Raw genomic sequence first — 22,308 nt, 5'->3', positions numbered from 1 at the left:
GATGTGAAAGATTAGGGGGGCGGAGGGCCATGATGAACGAGCATCCCTTAAAAGGGAAATCGAGTTAGCTCCAAGGGAGTGTTGGTGAGATGCCAGTTGGAGTCGCAAGACTCAGGGATGAGTAGAGATGGTGTGTTATGGGAGAATACGGTCTGGGCCGAGCAACCGGCCGATGGTGGAGATGTCATTTTCTGTGACCTGAGCGGTGCTATTTCTGTTCCTGTGGGAAACATGAGAGGTATTGAGATTTTCGGTTTCCAAAGTTGGGGGCGAGCCCTGTGGGGTAGCTTTGGTTACGATCTTTCATCAGAGTATTTGGGCAGTATGTCTGCCGAGAGGTGATGTTAGAGCCTGATCAGGTTGTCAGCGGGGACTGAGATGGTTAAGGACAAAGATACACCCTATTTGAGCATAGTAGGGCATGTATTAGCTGCAGCGGCAGACGATCAAGAAGAGGACATTGGGGCGGTGGCTCTTATTGTCTATGATGAGTATCGAGTGTGGTAATGGGGACTCCACTCTTACTACAACCCACGTGATGGAACGTTGGTTGAAGAGTCGAGGATGAGGAATATGTTAGTTCGTTATTTTCAGACTGAGAGTCAGGGTTACGACTGGACAGTTGAGATGTCCGGTAGTGGGATGGTACGAGTTTCTGAATGACTAGAGGTAGTCATGATGAGAAGTTTATGAGGATTTCATCAGAGATTCGGGGAATTTGGGATTGCTTGACTTCCATCGGGAGGTCATTGAGCATTGTGTATCACCTTCCAAGAGTAGGTGCGATATTATTGGTAAAAACAGTATGTGGGTTAGATTGTTGACGGACCAATTGGTGATGGTTCGAATCCTGAGTGGGGGAGAACTGGGTACTTATGAGGAGATCGTAGACTTGTTCAAGAGCGGTTAGAGAACTGGATAGAGAGGCCTGCGGTGCGGATTCCTGAGACCATGGTTATTGTTGGTCAAGGAGAGATGCAGAGTGAGATAGTACATGTGGTACGTGTTTGAGAAAGGATGAGTGTCCCCACGGCAAGTGGCCGTTGGTCGGGGACCTGGTAGTGGTTAGGAATCCTTCAAGGTTAAAATGGTGAATTCGAGGTGGTTGGCTTGTGAGGTTAGTTCGGCGGTTGAGAGTTTCTGGTTCAGAGTATGGGCTATTATATGCAGTATGGGAAGGAAAGAAGTTGATTGAGCGATCAACTTCAGGGTTGTTATGAGTATTCTTGCATGAGTTTTGAGCAATAGAGGAGGAAGTTTCGGACTGTCATCTTCGTGTTCTGAGTCGTCGGCAATTTCTCCGTGTTTTAATTTGGGAGATGGAATATTCCGGGGTATCCGAGTTTAATGTCCTAAATCTCGAATTATTTTGAGTTTGAGTTTGAGATGACAAGTGGTGTATCGGGTGTCTATGGTTTCGGTGGGGGCCCTTCAGCTAATTGACATCAAATGGATTTATTTGAGAATGTGAATTGCAGCGAGAAAAAGAGGTTTTTGTCACGACGGTGGTCGTCCGAAGTAGTGATTCTTAGCCTGGATGGGTGTGTGTGTACCTATCTATGCTGGGCCGTAAAGCATGAGTTAATGATCACAGTGTGATGTCAACCTGAGGATGAGATTGTGAAGTAGTAAGAGTAAGTGCGGTAAGACTGCGGGGAGCTGCAGTTTCAATGAGTCAGTGCAGAGAGGTTGTGGTGATGCTACGGGGATCCGTAGTACTCACTATTCAGTGGGAGGTTGTGGTGATGCTACGGGGAGCCGTAGTACTCACTATTCAGTGAGAGGTTGTGGTGATGCTACGGGGAGCCGTAGTACTCACTGTTCAGTAGGAGGTTGTGGTGATGCTACGGGGGGCCGTAGTACTCACTGTTCAGTGGGAGGTTGTGGTGATGCTACGGGGAGCCGTAGTACTCACTATTCAGTGAGAGGTTGCGGTGATGCTACGGGGAGCCGTAGTACTCACTATTCAGTGAGAGGTTGCGGTGATGCTACGGGGAGCCGTAGTAATCACTATTCAGTGAGAGGTTGTGGTGATGCTACGGGGAGCCGTAGTATTCACTATTTAGTGAGAGGCCGTCGTGATAATGCGGGGAGCCGCAGTACCCACTGGTCAGCAAGAGAATGTTGTGATGAAGTGCTCTCTGATCAGAGCTTGACGCAGAAGAGTTTTAGGCTTGGGTAGCCCTAATATTTGAGTTTGTGGAAGCCTGGGGTCGAACCAGGGGCGAGACTGGGGTCTCCATGATTGTCGGAAGTTATTATATTCTGATTTGAGTGGTGGTTTTCGTGACCAAAAGGAAGTGGATCAGTGAGGTACGCATGGGTTGCGGGTCATGGGTCGCGAGATGAGTGTTCGTTGGGACGGGTGGTTCCAATTTTGTGCCAGACCAGACTCTCGAGTTGAGTTTGATTCTAGTGGTGTATTGAGTAGATGGAATGAGATGTCGGATTCAGAGATGAATTCCATATTGTGGGGTATGTGAAATGGAGCTGAGGCTTATGGTTATTTTCATGTCTGAGGACACTTCTGAGCGAGCATGATTATTTTCTTTTGTCTGAAGGCAGAGTGTTGAGAATTCACTGTTCGGATGGGTTAGTATAGCAGTTCAGTGGATGAGCCCTGGTGGGATGTGAACCCTTCCGTTCCTTGGGGCGTGATCCAGATTATTTAGTACATTGGTATGAATGATCGATAACCGATTGTTGAATTTTGTCTTGTGAGAACCAGAGGAGCAGTGAGTTATCAGGGTTTGATGTTCGAGGGGCGATTATCATGGTGATAGCATGAGTGGGCGGTCTGGCGGCGGGCCATGCCACTAGAATTTCCCGAATTTGGGAAAGTCAGAAAGGGGTATCTTAGCAGCAGAAGGGTCGGTTTGGGTTCCAGAGTTGGGAGTTCCTGTTTGGACTCAGGCATCCATGGAAAGGTAGTGGCGGGATATGAGGTCTTTTCAGTGGTGCTTCTCGAGTTAGGTTCGAGCTATGTGTGGTCAAGAAGCGATTTCGAGGGCGAAATCTATTTAAGTGGGGGAGAATTGTAACATCCTGAAATTTAAGTACATCTATTGAACCCTTTCTATTTACCAAACTGTCAAGTTTAGCCCCTAAGTGAAAAGTGTTGCAAACGAGTACGTTGGGCGTACTAAAGAGTACGATGCGCGTACTCATGCGCTTATTATGGACGCGGACTCAATTAGGTACGCTGGGCGTACCAAAGTTACGATGGGCGTAACTGGCTCAGATGCAAAACCCTAAATGAGACGTGAGGACTATAAAAGGAATGATATGATCCTTACCCCAGCCACCATATTACAGAGAGTGAAACCCTAAGAGAGCAAAAACCCGTTATAAGCTTATGTGTGTGTTCTTAAGCTTGAAAGTGTCATTTTGTGATGGTGAAGAAGAAGAGGAGGCCATGGTGGAAGCTAGAAGTTAGAAGGCAAGCTTAGATCCGAGTTCTATAGAGGTTGGAGCTTCACCTGGAGGTAAAAAGCTCAAAGCTTTCCTTGTCATCTTTGATTTGTGCTTTATGGACCCATTTTTAGGGTTTTTGGTCCCAAGGTGGAGACTTTATGAGCAAAGGGTCTCTATAAGCTTAGATCTGCCCTATTCCAGTGTAATATGTGTTGTAGGTTCATAAAAATCCAATCTTGGACGTTGAGATTAAGTCATGCATGAGATTAGGGCTTAATGGGAAAAGAGGATATATGTTTGAAGTGATTGGTGACCTTTACAGCCATGCAAGGGCTTAAAGGTTCCGACTTTATGACTTAAGGGGCAGTAGGGAGCTTAGATCTGAGTTATGAGCCTAGGTCTTAATCTTTTCAGACCAAAAATGAAGAAAGTAGGAAACTGGGACTTACGCTGGGCGTAATCCCAGTACGCGCCGCGTAAGGGTTTGAGACCCCGATTCTGGATCGCCGGAGTACGCCCCGCGTACAAGAGCCGGTACGCGCCGCGTACTGCCCCCTGTTGACTTTTGTTGACTTTTAGGGTTTTAGTCAACATTTGGACTTTTGGGTCAAGGAGGGGTAAAATGGTCTTTTACCCTTCTGTGGGATTGTAGAAAGGGATTTAATCTAGCCTTTGAGAGCCATTATTTATTTAAGGATATTGTTTATGTGATTAGGCGGGGGCTAGATCCGTATATCCGTGTGCGAGATTATCCGAGTTACCCGAGGTGAGTATTCTCACTATACATTACCTAGAGTGGTATTTATGTGTAGACCGGAGGGTCTTGTATGCTATGTGTATATATGAGATTATGTGCATTGTGTTATATGTATGCTATGTGTTGAACAGACCGGGCCGGAGGGCCCAACGATATAGACCAGGTCGGAGGACCCAACGATATAGACCGGACCGAAAGGTCCAACGACACAGATTGGACCGAAGGGTCCGACGAGCTATGACCGGACCAGAGGGTCCAACGAGCTACGGGACTGGAGGGTCCCGCTGAGACACATCGACTGGAGGGTCGTACTGTAGCCTCAAGTGGCGTATGTGTTGTACGTGGTATTTTGGGGAACTCACTAAGCATTTATGCTTACCGTGTTATGTGATATGTGTTTCAGGTACCAGCGAGAGTCGCGGGAAGGCGCCGGCATGATTTGTACACACTGGCAGAAGATTAAGTGTTGAGATTCTGGGATATGTTTTATGGTGATGACATTGATATATGAGATTTTGAGAATATTATATGAGTTTTATTATGTTTGAAAAATGAAAAATTGTTTTAAAAATTTACGTCGTTACAAACAATGTGTGTTTTCAAATTTTGAACGTATATTTTATAGACTTGTTAACAATACCTTCTTAATTTAAGTATATAGATTGAAATTTAACTTTTATTTACCAGAATTGGTTTCTTCGATGCACAAAACATTTATACTTTTTCCTTTAAATTTTATACTACTTAAATTAAAACTTTCTTGTCTTAAAAACTAAATGCTTTTTAATATATATATATATATATATATATATATATATATATATATATATATATACACAACATGTACAGATCATGGTGTGTTTGGTAATGAGCTTATGAAAGCTTTTAGCTTTTAGCTAAAACAAAAAACTTTAAATTCAAAAGCTATTTCAAATAGCGTTTAACAAAAAGATTTTTTTATAATTGGGCAAATTGACTTATTTACCTTTTTTTAAAATTAATTATGTGTTTTAGATATTTCATTTTATATAGTTTTATAGGTTTTAAAAGTTTTCATCTACTTTTGCCGAATACTCATATATAAATGAAAGTTACACCTTTCATCTTCTAGCCAGCTAGTTTTCTCGTACACGCCATTTAGCTTTTAATCAAAAACTCAATTTTAATAAAAAGTTTCGTTCAAGAGTACGAGCTTTTAAAATATATAATAATTACCAAAATATGGTATAAATTTTTTTCATGGATTTAGTTATTTCTGGAAAATAATAATTACTCTTTTAACTAAATTTACTACCATCATCACCATTCTTCACGTCCACCATTATCTACTTTTTTTCAGTAGTTAAAACGTTGGATTTGAATTTTGATCCACCATATTTACTCATGCCTCATTAATGTCCACCGTTGTCACCGATGGAATGCACACAAATTGACAACGTCAGTTGGAAAAAAGGTTAATACTGATTGGAGATTAATGATGCCATTGATATATAAGGATGAAGGGGGTTGGCCTGTGGTGGATGTGATGCCCATCGAGGTGTGTAGAGTGATTCTCCATGTTTGGAAGCTTGGAGCATGGGTTCTACTTCCATGGTGTAGGTGACGTGCCTTCTTCATCCCGGCTACATTGACATATTTTGATATAAAGTAACATAAAACATTGATAATTCAATTATGTTTTTTTTGATACATCATTGAAAACTCGATACATATCATTATAACTACAATCATAAAACAATTACTATACTTGAAAAGGCTAAATAAAAACTACATTAACAAAGCTTCTTGGCCCTCGATCAAATGTAGAAAAAATTGTCAAGACAAGATGCATAAATTACCAGAAGCAAAACATTGTAAAACAGACGAATGGATCGTGAAGTTGCAGTCTTCATCATTCCTACAACACCATATATATATATATATATATATATATATATATATATATATATATATATATATATATAATAATGTTCTGAAAACATTATTATATGTGTATTATACATTGGAGTTGATACAACTATTCCGGAGGATAAATTAGCAGCTTAAACCCATGACTTGTGACATGCATTTGTTGTTGCATTTTCTTTTGTTGTTGAATTAACCGAGCAGAATCTACAGCAGAAGGTGTATGATACAACTCCAAGGTCTTTAGTGCAGATACATCTGCCAAACCAACAGGAATACCCAACAAGTTGCTACATTGCTCAATAACAACATGTTCTAATCTTGGGAAATGATGACACGAAGCCTTCCATACAACCAAATCAGTCTTCCCAATTTGCAACACTTTAAGCAACCGAAACCCCCCATCAAGAGCTTCCCATTCAGCTCCTTTGAATGCATACACCTTTAGTTTAAGCACTTGAAGATGTGGCAACATCCCTATCGTAGACATATGCTTCCAATCCAATAACGTGTCTGATAAAGTCAACTTGTTTAAATGAGGAGGGAATTTGTAGAGTGAAGGAAGACCCCGAAGTTTACCTTCAGGAGGTGGACGTGGGAAAGTGTCGTTTAATAATTTTAATTTTTCAAGGTTATCAAGCTTAGCAAAATTGTCAAACAAACTTGGAGTACAAGTAATTCCGGATCTCTTTTCCTCCATGAGTAACGAGAGTTTTCCACGAATTCCAAGTTTTTTAAGATTGGGAGTTCTCGCTAAGATGTTTTCAGTGCAACTATCGGGTGAAATCGTGGAGATGGTTTGTATGTTTCTTTGTACAAACGGGTCTTCGTTATCCATCCGGGTTTTCGCTTTCGGCCCATGTAATCGGCTTGACCCGCTCGTTCGCAAATGGCGAAATTGCGACATTTTCCATATGTCAAGTTGAATGTCAAGATCACGCGATGTTGTCTCAACAATTAAAGATTGAAGACTCCATAACTTTGAAATCGATGGAGGAACAACTTTAAAATTGCCAAAAAGCGCGATGTAGCGAAGATGAACGAGTTGGGTGATTTCAATCGGGAATCGGGAAATGTTTATCGACATCATGTCTATAACTCGAACCAATTTAAAAGATTCATGGATGAAGGACGTATGTTCTCGAGATAATTCCTTTTCCTCACAAGGAAAACAGAGAAAAGAACGAACGTGGGGTCCACAAGGTCTCGAGTGAATAAAGTTCATGACATGTGAATGAACACAAAGACGTCGGTGATAAGGGATTATTAGCGAATTTGAATCTAGAATTTGATGCCCTTTGATTACTTGCAAAAACTTTTCTTCTGATGCTTCTTTTAGGCATAAATCGCGTAGCATATCATGAACACGACATGTTTTAATCCTTCCGTTTGATCTCCTCTTAGCAACTAATATAAGATTCCTTTCAACAAGATCTTCCAAATAATCTTCCGCTAAATCCTCCAAACAATCTTGACCTTTCTGTTGAATAAACCCTTCTGCCACCCATAAATTTAACAGTTTCCAAACGGGTATCGGGAAATCTTCAGGAAAAGCACCGAAATAAATGAAACACACCTTCAAATGATCAGGTAAATGCTTATAACTTAATGCTAATACATCCATGCATTGTCTCGGATCTCTTGCAACATACGAACTAACACTTTCGGCAACTTTTTTCCACAAATCACGCGTCTTATCTTTCTTCAATAAAAGCCCAGCAACTACCACAATCGCAAGAGGTAATCCGTAGCATTTTCTAGCAATCGTTTCACCAAGTTCAACAAGCTCAAATGGACAACTTCCTCTTCTGAAAACTTTAGTAGAAAGTAGCTCCCAACTTTCATCATCATTCAGAAATTTCAAATGATGTGGGAGGCTATCGGGGTTTGCAATTAAAGCCACATCTGTGTTACGACTAGTTAATAGGATCCTACTTCCACAGTTTTGATTTGGAAAAGCCATTTTAAGATCATTCCATGCATCTGGGGTCCACACGTCATCGAGCACAACTAGATATCTTCGACCATTTAAATGTTTGTATATTTCTTCGACCAACATTTCCTCATTCAGTTTATACATTTGTTCAGAAGGATAATCAACAACTGAACTTAATATGGCAAGAAGTAATTCCTTTCGGTTGTATTCTTGAGAAACATAAACCCACGAACGAACAAAGAAGTGAAATTCAATGGCGGGATCACAGAACACCTTCTTGGCAAGAGTTGTTTTCCCAAGTCCACCCATACCCACAATCGAGACAACTTCAAGCAACTCGGAGATATTAGTGAGTCGACTCACTATCTCTTTTGCCTCTTCATCAAAACCAACAACATTGTCTTCCTCAACCATGGGTTTTCTTCTTTGTGATGAAGAAGAAGCTCTGTTTGAAGATTCGACAGTGTAAAGAGCTTCAATGCCAAACATCTTGTTGTCGTAAATCTCCTTCACTTTTGTCTTGATGGATTCGATATCTTTTGCAACAGATCGAAGCTTTGTGGGGTAATCAAATACGTGAACAATTCTGCTGAAGGCGCTTCTCTCTTTCTGCATGGCTGAGTTAACTACAAATGTGTCAATGATGTCTTCTGCTTCGTAAGCTACATCTCTGATTTGTCTCACTAATTCTCTTACATATTCATATTCGTTACGTTTCTCTTTTGCATCTTTGAGAAATGCATTCATTAAACTGAGCTCTCTGTATAGAGAATCAACTTGGCCCTTTACTCCATATATCAAATCCGAGTTGTAGAGTAGCAGTTGCTTCAAATTCTCCAATAGAAATTCAACCACAGCATCCGCCATTTGAGATCTTTATAGATCCCCTTTCTTTTTTTTACAGGTACAGTTCGTTTTGGTATAGACTTGGATCTGCAACAATAGAAAACCAAAATCATGAAGAATCTTGCTTATAAGTTCTAAGGAAGGAGACGACGACAAGGTCTTGATACAAACAAGATAAATTGAGAAATTGAATTACTGCTATCAGCTGCACAATCGCGTTCAAAATCATATGTGCAAAGGCGGAATCCATGACTACCTTTGACTCCATAGGTCAAAGTTTAGTGGATATTCATACAATCAGCCATGAGAATTCAAATGTTGCAAATTTCCACAGCTATCAACACAGAAATGATGAGAAATTATCAAACAATCCAACATTCGGAAGGTTAAAAGTAAAATACGAATCAAAGTAGATAATCAGGTATTGAACTGAAGAAGATTAGATGCAATAAATAAGCTGTAATCAAAGAGAAGGAAAAGCACAAACCAGATCGATCATTCGTAGACGTTACTATTTTTATGGAAATTAGCCATCTGTGTGTGCGTGTGTTTGATCATGAGATGGGGAACGGCGTCGACCGAGCGTTGACTGTTGAGAGTTTTTAAATGATATTCACTCCATTTATATCCATCTATAATATCGGAGAAAAAAATTAGATGGAAAAATAAATAGAGAAAAGAAACACAAAGGAGAATTGGACACACATATTAGAGTAAATTACAAAAAATGGTCCTTAAGCTTTACCAAAAGTTGTAAGAATGGCCTTTCTTTTGTTATTTTTCCAAATACATCTTCATCTTGTTTTTAATAGTTTAAACCCTTTTTATATGTCGTTTGGTTTTAACGTCGCTTTATTTTGTATTGACGTTTTATTTTGTTGGTAAACTAGAATCAAAATTAGTTTTAATGCAATTGTTAACATGACAACTTTAACTTGAATGACGAATTTGACACCTATTATCGAGTAGATGAGTATAATGGAAAGTATGAAAATATGGACAATGATGAAGATTCTTTTTGATGTCACAAAAGATAGAAGTAGAAGTTCCCGACGAGAATGATGGTGGTTTTCAGCAAGACAGTGTAGAGAGAGATAGATCAAGTTGATGTTTGTTAAAGATTAGAGTGTGGCATGTTGGTTTATTAGGGGTTAGGGTTTAACTATATATATATATATATATATATATATATATATATATATATATATATATATATATAAAAGAGTACGATCAAATGAGAACACCAAAAAAGTTGAGAACACGAGAACAAAGTATATTCATTTGTGATTCCATGTATTCATTTGTGGAGAAATGATAAATTTTTACGCCTTTAATTTCAATTGAAGAGAAAAAGCATATTCATGTTGATTATGCGTAAAAATTTATCATTTCTCCACAAATGAATACATGGAATCACAAATGAATATACTTGTTCTCGCGTTCTCAACCTTTTAGGTGTTCTCATTTGATCATTTCCCTATATATATATATATATATATATATATATATATATATATATATATATATATATATATATATATATATATATATATATATATATATATATATATATATAGAGAGAGAGAGAGAGAGAGAGGTAGGTTCAAATGTTTCCCACATCTATTGTGTGCTAGAATGTACCAATAGGAAATTTAGTATTAATTATATGTATATTAAATGTTATCCATACTTATAACTCATTTTTATGGAAACTAATTAAATTCGTCATTAATGTCAACAATAATATTCTTTCAGAATAAATTCATATCTAGAAGAATGACAGTTTATTCCAGCAGAATGAGAGTGTATTCTAGTAGAATACACTCTCGTTCTTCATATTCCATGCAACTTTATTGTATTTTAAGTGAGTGAGTCCTGAAACGAAATACGAACTCATATATAAAAACCTAGATGCGAATCCATTCTAAAAGAATGTTATTGCTGACATTAACGACGGATTTAATTAGTTTCCATAAAAAAAGAATTATAATTATGGATATCATTTAATATACATATAATTATGGAAATCATTTAATATCTATATTTATTTAATTAAATAATTATTTAATTTTACTAAATTCCTATTGGTGCATTCTAGCACACAATAAATGTAAGAAACAAAATAAACTAGCCATATATATATATATATATATATATATATATATATATATATATATATATATATATATATGACTAGGTTATAATGTGCAGTGACGGAGCTTGAACATATAATTAGGGGGGTCGAAAGTAAAAAAATCTAAAATAAACGTTATTACACATAAAAAATCAATTTTTTTCAGCATTTAAACACCAAAATACCTAAAGTTACCGTTCTTACATATAAAAAAAACCAATTTTTTTAACAATTAAACACCAAAATTACCTAAAAAAGAATTACAACTCAGCCCGACGACCTTTAAGATCTTTAAAATCATCAATTACCGACTTCGAATCAATGTTTTCAGCAATTTCTCTTTCTATGTAAACCACCAAATTGTTTGCGAGAAAGTCATCTGACATCTTATTGTGGTTGTGGCTCACTTGTTGAAGCTTTTTGACGTTTACTCTCGTGATTTTCATTAAGTGTTTCTTCATCATCACCCATTCTTTTCAAAAAAAATGAATGGTTTTCATTTTACCCATGATTGTATCTATAAAAAAAAATTCAAAATGTATGAACAATTCATTCAAAATCTACCAATTAACTTTAATTTCTGCAAAAGAAAACATATAACATTGTTTGAGATTCTAATTTCTTGATTCCCAAATTCCAACAACAATAAAATGGAGGAACAATTCAAATTAATTAACAATCTCAGCTCATTTAAGACAAACAACAAGCAATTGGAGGAACAAATCAACAATCTTAGCTCATTTAGACAAAAAAAAAAACAAGCAATTGGAGGAACAACAGTGTGTGAAATCATTTAACTGTGTGACATTCCCACAAGGCCACAACAAGCAATTAAGCAAATCTGCAAATGGAGACTGAACAGTGAACACGATTACACGAAGGAACATATAACATTGTTTGAGATTCTAATTTCTTGACTTTCTGATTTTTCTTCCAGATTACACGAAGGAACAACAAAACTTACAGAAGAGAAGACTGAAAATTGAAAGTCTGCTAGTTGTTGTCGCCTGCTGTGCTGGCGTGCTGCGTCTGCTATGGAGGACGGACTCCGGAGGGTGACCTGCGGTGGCGGAGCTGACAGTGGACGGTGGTGATTGTGGCGTGAGGTACTGAGGCTGTGAGGCGTCCGACGACTAGAAGCGACCAATGAAGAACAGATTCAAATGAAGATGAGGATTGGGATTTGGGGTTCGATACTTCAATTCACCATTATTCGTCAGTCGTAAGTCCTTCACGTCATTCCGATTGGGCAGGAGGGGCCAAAGCCCAATTTTCATACACCTGGGCCTATATCTCGAAAAATTATACTTAGTTGGATTACTTCTAACCCAAAATTCAGGGGGGGGGGGCAAGACCCCTCCTGGCCCTATAAAAGATGCATTCCTGATAATGTGGATGGACAACTATTGTGCGGACGTGTGGACAATGCTATTCTATGAGAATTACTAAAAGAATAAGTTGTTTAGTAATTTGAATACGTTCAACCTTACACAATTATTGTCATTTCATGCATTCTCAGTAATTCTTATTCATTTTTGTTCTCACGCATTGTTTTTTACTCATTTTCATTCTTACAGAATACGACTCAATAAACATCATGACAACATTCTGACAGAATGAGAATAAAAAAAATCTATAATAACCTTATAGACGATTTAATTGGTGAGAATGCATAATAATGACAATAGTTATATAAGATTGAACATGTTTACATTATCAAACAACATATTTTCTTTGTTATTATCACAGACTGTCCGCACAATAGATGTCAATCCATATTTGAACGTAGCTCTCTCTCTCTCTCTCTCTCTCTCTCTCTCTCTAACATCCTAAAATTCAAGACCAAAAATTTCATTTTTATTAGGTTATTATAAATCCAACAGTATAAGAAAACATCCATAATAACATCTCATGTCAAAACCAAAGTGCCAGTAATCAAAACATGTTATCATAAAATAATATCATAGTGTAATCCCAAAGATCTCATGTGCGGAAAACATAGTGTGATGCACTGCGATCGAGCCGGCTCCTTTCCCTTGAAAATGAAGTACCTGAAACCAAAACTGAAAACCGTAAGCACGAAGCTTAGTGAGTTCCCCCATCATACCACATACCACATAATGCATATCCCTCGGTATCTTTCAACCAGTATCTGTCTGGCATAACTGGGAGCTGGGCTCCCCTTCAGTATCTTTCAACCGGTAACCGGGAACTAACCTCCCCTTCGGTATCTCTCAACCGGTAACCAGGAGCTAACCTCCCCTTCGGTATCTTTCAATCGGTAATCGGGAGCTAACCTCCCCTTCGGTATCTTTCAACCGGTAACCGGGAGCTAACCCCCCCCCCCCCCTTCGGTATCTTTCAACCGGTAACCGGGAGCTAACCTCCCCTTCGGTATCTTTCAACCGGTAATCGGGGACTATTTCACCCCTACCACTATCACATAATAACATATCATAAACATACTGATCACATTATAACATATCATGCATGGGTTCGGTCTACCCCTTCGGTATCTTTCAACCGGTAACTGCCTTCGGTATCTTTCAACCGGTAACCGGGGACTATTTCACCCCCTACCACTATCACATAATAACATATCATGATCATACTGCTAGGCATGCATGGGTACTATCTACCCCTTCGGTATCTTTCAACCGGTAACTAGGGGCTATATCACCCCTACCACTACTAACACATATGTCATAGCATCCTAGCACATAAAGCATATCAGATAACAACATACCAGATAATTATCACAAAGACAATCATCTAACAAACAACTCCTACTAGTGGGTCGGCATTGTGGCCTTAGACCTACTCCTACTGGAAGGTAACTCACCTCACACTGCTGAAGTCCCGTAGACACAACCCCCAGCTGCTGGATGACAGATTCCCGAACTGTCAATATCATAACATCACCAAATTAATAATTTGGTTCCAACACATAACCATAAATACATACTTTGGGGTAAATACTACTTTACCCCTAGCTTAGCTTTATTCAAGCCCAAGGCTCAATCCAAAGGCCCAAAAGTCAACTATGAGTCAAAGCCCAACATATAGCCTAATTTTCCAAATTGGGCCCAAACCCTTATAAGGTCTTACCATAAGGCCCAACCATTTAGTCCGATCCAACATTCGTCATTCTAATGGCCCAATGTCACATAATCATGAAGGCCCAATTATGGCCCATCTATGGCCAAATTTTCCAAATTGGGCCCAAACCCTCACATATGGGCCTTATCCTAAAGCCCATTAAATTATTCTTGTAACGACCCAATTTTTCAAAGAAAATTTTCATTTTTAATTAACCAAACATATTTCCATAAATCAGGAATTTCCAAAACAATTGTTCAAATCCATATTCATTACAACTTTATTTTTGAATATCAGAGTGTCCCCTAAGTCGCTTGAGAGAGAGTGCACGTCGCGCCATCAAGCTTTGCCCTTTCCCTTGGACTCAGATGATCCTGAAACAAATCCACAAACTATAAGCGAATGCTTAGTGAGTCCCCCAGAGCATATCCCACACACAAACCATGTAACATATATTGAATTAGCCATACGCTACATAAGTCACAAAACTCATGCATTCGAAAAATAGGGAAGCCTTGGAAACCCTCCCGGGTCTTATACCAAATGCCACGGGAACCCCCACGTGGTCTTTATCTGCCATGGGGACCCCCACATGGTCTTCCTGCCTTGGGAACCCCTACAAGGTCTCGTGCCTTGGGAACCCCCACAAGGTCTTCCTGCCATACAAAACATAATGCAAACTATACAAGCAAATAATTTAGGATGCCATGGAAACTGTGACAACCCGAAATTTCTATCTTGTACTGTTATTCAAATCAATCAAAGTCGGGCTCGTTTCTGCCACTTTCTAGCATTGTTTTGAGTAATTTGAGTGTTCTAAACCTAGTATCTTCAAGTTAGAAGTCTAGATTTGGGTTCCGCAAGTTCAACCGACCCAAAAATTGGCCAAACATTCCAACATAAGGAGTGTACGGCCGCATACCCCTCCTCTGGCAGCACACTTACGCCTATAAGATAAAGGCTTGGCCTTCATTCAATCCTTTTCACCCTCCTATACCAGAACTCGTTTTCTCTCAAGTAGCTTCCGGTTTTTCAGCTAGATCTTCAAGTGGTAAGTGTTTCTTTCCTTTGATTTGTTGATTCCTTACTCCATCTAGTGTAGATCATTGATTTCATCCATGAAATCACTCCATTTTGGTAGATCTTCAAGTGTTCTTCAGTATCACCAAGAACACTGTGACAACCGTCAAAATTAGAGTCGGTTCTAGATTTGATTAAACTTGGGTGCACGTATAGGCACGACACATACTAGACTTAGTAACTAGAAGTTAAGATATAACCTATTAGAAACTTGGAAACAAATAGAAACAATGGATAATGTACTTAGATTTCACATTGATATGTGAATTCTACAACTACTTAACTGTAGTGAATATCCATATTTACGTCACTCCTTGACTCGAACACCATTTCATGAATCATATACACCCATCATGCACTTGACCTAGTAGTAGAAATTAGGTCAAAGTCTCACAGAAACTTAAGTCAAAGTTGAAGACTAGGACTAGTATACTTGATTCCTCAATTTCGCTTGAATTTCGGAATCACTACATAGAATGTCAATAAACCGGTAAAAATAAATTACAAACATTATTTCTAATTTGAATAAGAGTTATGAAACTCAAAAATAATTTAAAAAGTCTCAAAATTTAATTAATTTTGATATCCAAATATTTATTAAATCTCAAGACCCTAAAAGCCATAAAAACTCATATTTATAAACTTTAACCTTAAAAATTCTATAAAAATAATTATGAAACTTATAATATGATCTTATAATAATTAAAATTATGAAAATGCTTTTAAGGAAAATAAAATTTAAGTCATTAACAATTACCCTAAATTTATATGTCAAAAATCAAGGTTTCATGAGCAAAAACTTGGTTAGGGTGTATATTTTATAAAAAGTTTGATATTTTTATAAAAGAATTGAATTTTTTTTATAAAATTAAAAGAGAGGGAGGGCATTTTACGCTCAAAACCGTCCACCCTCTTCCCAAGACACTTCCCCTCTTCCCAAAACACATAATCACTCCTTCTCTCTCACACTCCATCTCCTTCACTTCTCTCTCTCTCTCTCTACACTCTCTCTCACACTCCACCATTTACCACACTCAAACTCTCTTTTTCTCTCTCTAAAACTACGAAATTCTCCAGCCAAGAACATCTATTAACCTTCAAATCTTCATCTTCTAGGGTTGTTCTTCATGGTAATCACGAAAATCCTTCAATCTCCTTCACTTTTCTTTCTAGTTCTAAAGGTTTTTCTTGCACTTGTCCTTCTTCTACACCATTCTTTGTGAACATTCATGATCATAGCAATGAATGTCGAGTTTGATGATGATGGTGGTAGGGTTTCACCCAAGAACAACATGCATGTTGTTTGATGGTGAAATCCAAGGACCAAAACCTATGTCAAACCCTAAAATACGGATTTTTACAAATTTTAGAGGTTCATCTACCTTATGAATTCAAGTTTTTCCTTGAAAAACATCACTATGAACAAAATATATCCATGTATGGTCTTTAAACCGTGATGCATGTAATGAACATCAAGTTAAAGAGCTTGATGATCAAAGTACATTGTTAATAGTGCATGTAAATGATTTTGTTTATAAAAATATCTAAAAATCCTTTTCTGTTCAAAACAAAATTTTCTCAGAATCCCAGTAAGATAATAAGAGGATCTGGAAAATACCAAGAGTTTTTATCATTTCCTTGATTTACTAAAATTGTTACAAGAAAACAAGGCCATAAATCATATAAAATAGTTTCTGAGGTCTATAAATCCTAGAAAAATTCGTGGATGACCCCTAAGGTAATTAATGACCTCTCACTAAATTTCATCGATTTTTGTTACTGTTTAGTATGGTTTTAGAATTTCTTTTTGTTTAGCTCCAATAAATCATAAAACTACTTTAGGGAATGTGAAAAGGGTATATAACAATTTTCGCAGCTTCTAGTCTTCTACCTTGTGTGGAAAACTCAGAAACATATTTTGGGAATTTTTCAAAATGTATATCTATTTTTCATGATTTTTTGTGTTTATAATGGACTAAAAACATGAAAAATAGTTTTACTCATCCAAAATTCATGAAAATTTCCAGAACACCATATAGTACATTAGGATGCTACATAAAAATTTTGATGATTTTTCTCTTCTGTATACTATTTTTCTTCTATTTTCCCAAGATTAAATACACTTAAACCCAATTTTTATTAGAATAAATGCACATAAATCATAAAATTGGGTTAAACAGTTTAGAAATCCATTTTTATATTTTTCCCAGCTTAAGTATGTGTAATAACACTTGTAAAAAAGGGTTTTGTGAATTTTTGAAACTGTTATCTATTTATTTCTATTTTTATAGAATAAATACACAAAAATCAGAAAAATTGTGTTAAACTTTTTGAAAACACATATTAATATTTTTCCCAGATTATGTACACTGTAAAACAGTTACACAAAAACTATAAGAATTTTTCATGAGAATTTACTATTTTTCCATGATTTTATGATTATTCAAGGAATTAAATGGTGAAAAATAGTTAGACAAATCAAAAATTCAAGAAAAATTATCTTAAGGTCTTTGACTTCAATTAAAACTGAAATGAAAAGTTTGGGAAAGTTTAGAACCAAATTGATTTAGTTTTTGAATATTTAATCATTGGAACACCTCTTAAAATGTTAAATATTAACATTTCAATAATGTGATTTTTTCACTTAAATTGTTATATAACAATTGATTCATTGAAATTTAATTTTCACAGAAATATGTTTTTAACTTATCAATATTAAATTTTGACACAATATTGACATAATTCTATTGTAGTAGCAAATATAGTAGTGTTAGCTTTCTATTAGAGACTCATTAGTGTGTAACATCGTGTAGGAATCGATAGTGGTACAAGTGGATCGTAGTTGAAGGCGCCATTTGCATCATCTCAATGCATATTGTGAGTATTCACGCACTCCCCTATTTTCGGTTTTTATGTTTTGGGGTGGAAAAACATGTCCGAAACACTATTTATTGTTCGTTGTATTTATTTGACTCGTATAAACTTGGTTGCTATGTTTTGCATATTGTGAGTATTCACCACTCCCCTATTTTCGGTTTTTAAATGTTTTGGGGTGGAAAAGCATGTCCTAAACTTTTTATGTTCGTTGTATTTATTTTGACTCGTATGAAACTTGGTTGCTATATTTCGTATGTATGTGTATGTTACTTTAATTCATGAGGACTGTATCGCGGTTAAGTCCCTGGAATCTCTAGACACAGCTCATTAATTCTTTTGAGCCTATGGTTATTATGGATAACGCTATCAGGAGGTAGACAACTCCTCACTCGCACGATTCACTTGAGTGCATTTTACCATTTTATACACTATGTTTGCGATACACATAGTAATCAATAGGGCACGATTCGGTCATTAGGCTTGGGTTGTGAACTCATGAATGGAAACTCGATGCACATACGAATCTTTATGCACATATGAAACTTGTATTCTCAGGTTAGCAACGACACTTGTATACTTATTTTAGCAATGAAACTTGTATACTTATTTTAGCAACGAAACTTTTATGCTTATTATAGCAATGAACTTTGTTTCTCATTATAACAACGAACTTTTATTACTGAAAAGTTATATACTTGTCTTAGCAATGAAATTGTTTGCTCCTTGTAACAACGAATATTATTTCGATTCTTGAAAACTCATTTTAGCAATATACTTTTATTTATGGAAACTTTTATCAAAACTTGATTTCGATTCATGAAACCAATATTATTATTTTAATCTGTGAGTACTCACCAACTCTTTTTATAGTTGACGCTCGTTTTACATGCTTTTTCAGGAATCATCAAGTAAGTGACACTTAGGGACACATCACTTTTAGGAGCATTCGCATGTGTTGTATTTCAATTTACATTGTAATTTCTTTTAAAAGTTGTTCAAACCCATTGTAAATTTGTAATGATTTTTAATACTATGGTTGGTGTTGTCTTTTAACTTTTGCTATGAAACCCTTTATACTGCCACGCCTCGTGTTTCCGCTTTACCGGGGTGTGACAGAAAATGGTATCAGAGCCGAAGGTTATAGAGAATATAACTAATTTGAGTACACATTATTGGACTTTAATTAAGTATAGTCTGGCCAACTATGCTTAATTAAGGAAAGTTAATGTGAGGCTGGAAACGGTTATAGTAGAATTATGTTCAAAACAATTTTCAACTTAAACTTTTGAAAAACAAAATTTTTCGGTGTGTGTACGGTCATTGCATATTATAGCATTCATCTAGATACACTTAGAAACTAAGTGCACTTTTATAACAATGCCTTTATTTAGAAATATTCTTGTCCTTTATCAAGTGCTAGGTTAACCACTTAGGTTATATCACTAGCCACTCTAGGAGCAATGCACATAGTACTAAGAATGGGTATTCCTCGGTAGCTATTGACTTTAGATGTAAGGTTAGTAGCTAGATATACACTAGTAATAATCTTAAGTCGAAACCTATACCAATTATTCCTTAATACCTCTTCATCGTCTTCGTATTAGAGTTACAACTAGGAAAAAGCGTTTCGATACCGACACGAATGATAATTGGAGCATCGCGTAAGGAGGTAGATGAGTCGCCACTAAGTAATCACTTGGATATCATTGGCGGGCATTCCAGATTCGACTCACAAGGAGACACGGAGGTTTAACCTATATGTGAGATCTTATTTCTACGCTACGATTTAGCTCTAGGTTGTTTCCACCTTGAGGTTAAAACTTAACATAGGATATCCCTTTGACCTCTATAAAAGGTCGTCAACTGCATTGACACCATAAAATGTTTTTCAAACAATTTTTCTTGTCCTTTATTTTGGGGAAAAGACATCGGCACTCGCCTTATACTCGCCTTGTACTCTCCTTAGTATTTAGCTACGATCAGCTACACTAACATGCTTATTCCTTACTACTTAATCTTCCATCGAAAAGTTATTTCACTTCATCGGTTTTATTTATCATCGATAAAATATTTTATAACCACTTCATACAACTTAGTAGACATTTCCTAATAATGTAAGTCATATTCTCGCTAAAAATCTTTTGACAACTTGCTTTAACTTAACACTTTTCTTCAAAACTCAATTTAACTAATGTTGGTTTTAACCTTGCTATTTCAATTTAATTTCAAATCCATTCCGATGGATAGATGTGCTTTTAAGGGCATATAAACCATTTTAAACCTTGCTTACCATTTTGGCATATTTTCGAAAAACTTAGAAACATTTTCTTTTTTATAAAAGTGTTTAAGACTCTATGCTATAAAACTTAAGCATATGACATTGAAGTTCATAGTATGTGTAAAAGCTTCATCGAATCTTCAAAACACTTTTGTTTTGACACTTTTAACAGCTTTCTCATTTAGACATTGTAATTTACTTTAATGTGTTTTCTCGAAATCCAACATGATATTTATGCAAATTTCTACTTCAAACATGTTTATAAGACATCTCTAATGCTTGTATTTCAAAACATACCTTATTTGTGTACTTTGCTTCAATATAGTTTTATAATCTATGAAGTTTTTAAAATTTATAGCTTTTGAAAACTTAGTGTTCCCTTTTAAATTTCCAGTGATACACTCTCAACAATGAATAATTATTCTTCTAAATATATTGAGTCTTTACCTTATCCATTTTAATCATTGTTGGACTTCAGTCTAAAAAGTCAAAATTGTCAGATTTTCAATTACCATTTGTAGGGCTTCTTCTTTTTCACAAATGAAGTTTAACTTAATAGATAACTTATGAATTTTTAGTAATCCTTAGCAAACACTTTAAAACTTCCACATTTATATCTAATCATCAAAATACATTAAGGATTGAATTTTGAAGTATTTCTCAACCCATATTTTTTTATCTACCTATATGTATTGTTCTTAAAATTTTAACAATAGCAATCATTGCTGCTACCTTCCTTTTTCTTTCCCCCGAACTTTATTTCTCGCTCTCCTTCTGATTTTAGATCTCGAACGCCATAATATTAACATAATACATTGTCTAACTTTGTTTCTGTCTATTTTGCTTCTCTTGGAATCATGTTCGTACACATACAGACTAGAAGTCTACCCTTTCGTTTTGAGCGATTAATACATGTATAGTCGTGAGACATAATTTTGATTTAGTCAACTATGATATATTCAATTACGCCTTTTATCACATACATTTTATTTTTATTATAAAATCTATAGTAAGTAAGTAATTTGTATTTACATTTGCTATTTCGTTCTAAATTCGGAAACTTGATTTTAAATACAATTTTCATTGTATTTTTCCTTATAATTAATACACAAGATGAATACCCTTATGCTTATCATTTTTCTAAAACCGGAAAGTATATGTGAAGGATAAATTTTCTTATTTTCTTCTTCTTAAAAACATAAATATATATTTTTATAAAATATTACGATTATCTATCCTTCATATGATTGTTTTTGATACAATCAGTGAATTGAGAATGCACTATTTTCGATGATCGATATTCGTACTCACTTCTTAAAATAGCATTCTACTTTTCAATTTTCAGTGAGTCCCTAAACTCTCAAACTTGTTTTCATAAGTATTCTGACTTCTCGTAAACTTGAATTTGTCATGACTTAAACAATTGAACAATTTCTCAAAAATTTAATACCAATATTTCTATACAAATTCCTTTAATGACGACTTAAACCTTTAACCTTAATTAATCTTTATATTATTTTACTACTTCGTTTGATCGCTACACATATATCTTCATTTTCTTGGAATTATTACACATTTTGATAACAGTGAGATTTTTATCACTTCTAAACACTTAAAATGTTATCTACACAATGTGATTTAATTTATCATAAACTTTCGTCGCCTCCATTTGCAACAATGACTCTCTAAATATATTTATTCTTCGAATAAGGTTTTATTATTGTAAGAGTAACTGTAATAGTAATTATAGCCTCGGAGATCCTCAATAATTTCGTAATTTATTTTGTAGACGACACTTAAATAGCCTTTACATTTGAGATGTACCAAAACTTCGTTGCCTACCCTTAATACGTATTTTTAGGAACTTACCCTCGATCGCTTCCCTTTCATTCGTGCTACACCTTCTTATTTCGGAATATATCTTTTCCATATTTAGTAGCCCACACGAAAGTGAACAAATTGTTCCTAATCTCTTCTTTATT

At 36.1% G+C, this 22,308-nt stretch overlaps 1 protein-coding gene across 4 annotated transcripts; it reads right to left on the bottom strand.

Annotated features, from left to right (window-relative positions):
• Positions 1 to 5,806: 5,806 nt before the first annotated feature.
• On the bottom strand, positions 5,807 to 9,485 carry LOC145167760 (putative disease resistance RPP13-like protein 3). Of its 4 annotated transcripts, none has more exons than XM_079086999.1 (3): positions 9,346 to 9,485; positions 9,030 to 9,192; positions 5,807 to 8,945 (listed from the first exon to the last, which is right to left on the bottom strand). In XM_079086999.1, the coding sequence occupies exon 3, from the start codon at positions 8,877 to 8,879 to the stop codon at positions 6,189 to 6,191; it is 2,691 nt and encodes an 896-aa protein (XP_078943125.1). In that variant the 5' UTR covers positions 8,880 to 8,945; positions 9,030 to 9,192; positions 9,346 to 9,485; the 3' UTR covers positions 5,807 to 6,188. The 4 variants fall into 4 exon arrangements, with proteins under 4 accessions (XP_078943125.1, XP_078943124.1, XP_078943126.1 ...); XM_079086998.1 differs by having other exon boundaries at positions 9,055 to 9,192; XM_079087000.1 differs by having other exon boundaries at positions 9,115 to 9,192.
• Between the last annotated feature and the right edge of the window lie 12,823 nt (positions 9,486 to 22,308).

Source organism: Lactuca virosa, chromosome 3, assembly GCF_052849685.1.
Source record: "Lactuca virosa cultivar CGN04683 chromosome 3, Lactuca_virosa_CGN04683_v6, whole genome shotgun sequence".
Classification (NCBI taxonomy): Eukaryota; Viridiplantae; Streptophyta; class Magnoliopsida; order Asterales; family Asteraceae; genus Lactuca; species Lactuca virosa.
This window is presented reverse-complemented; position numbering and strand designations above follow the sequence as displayed.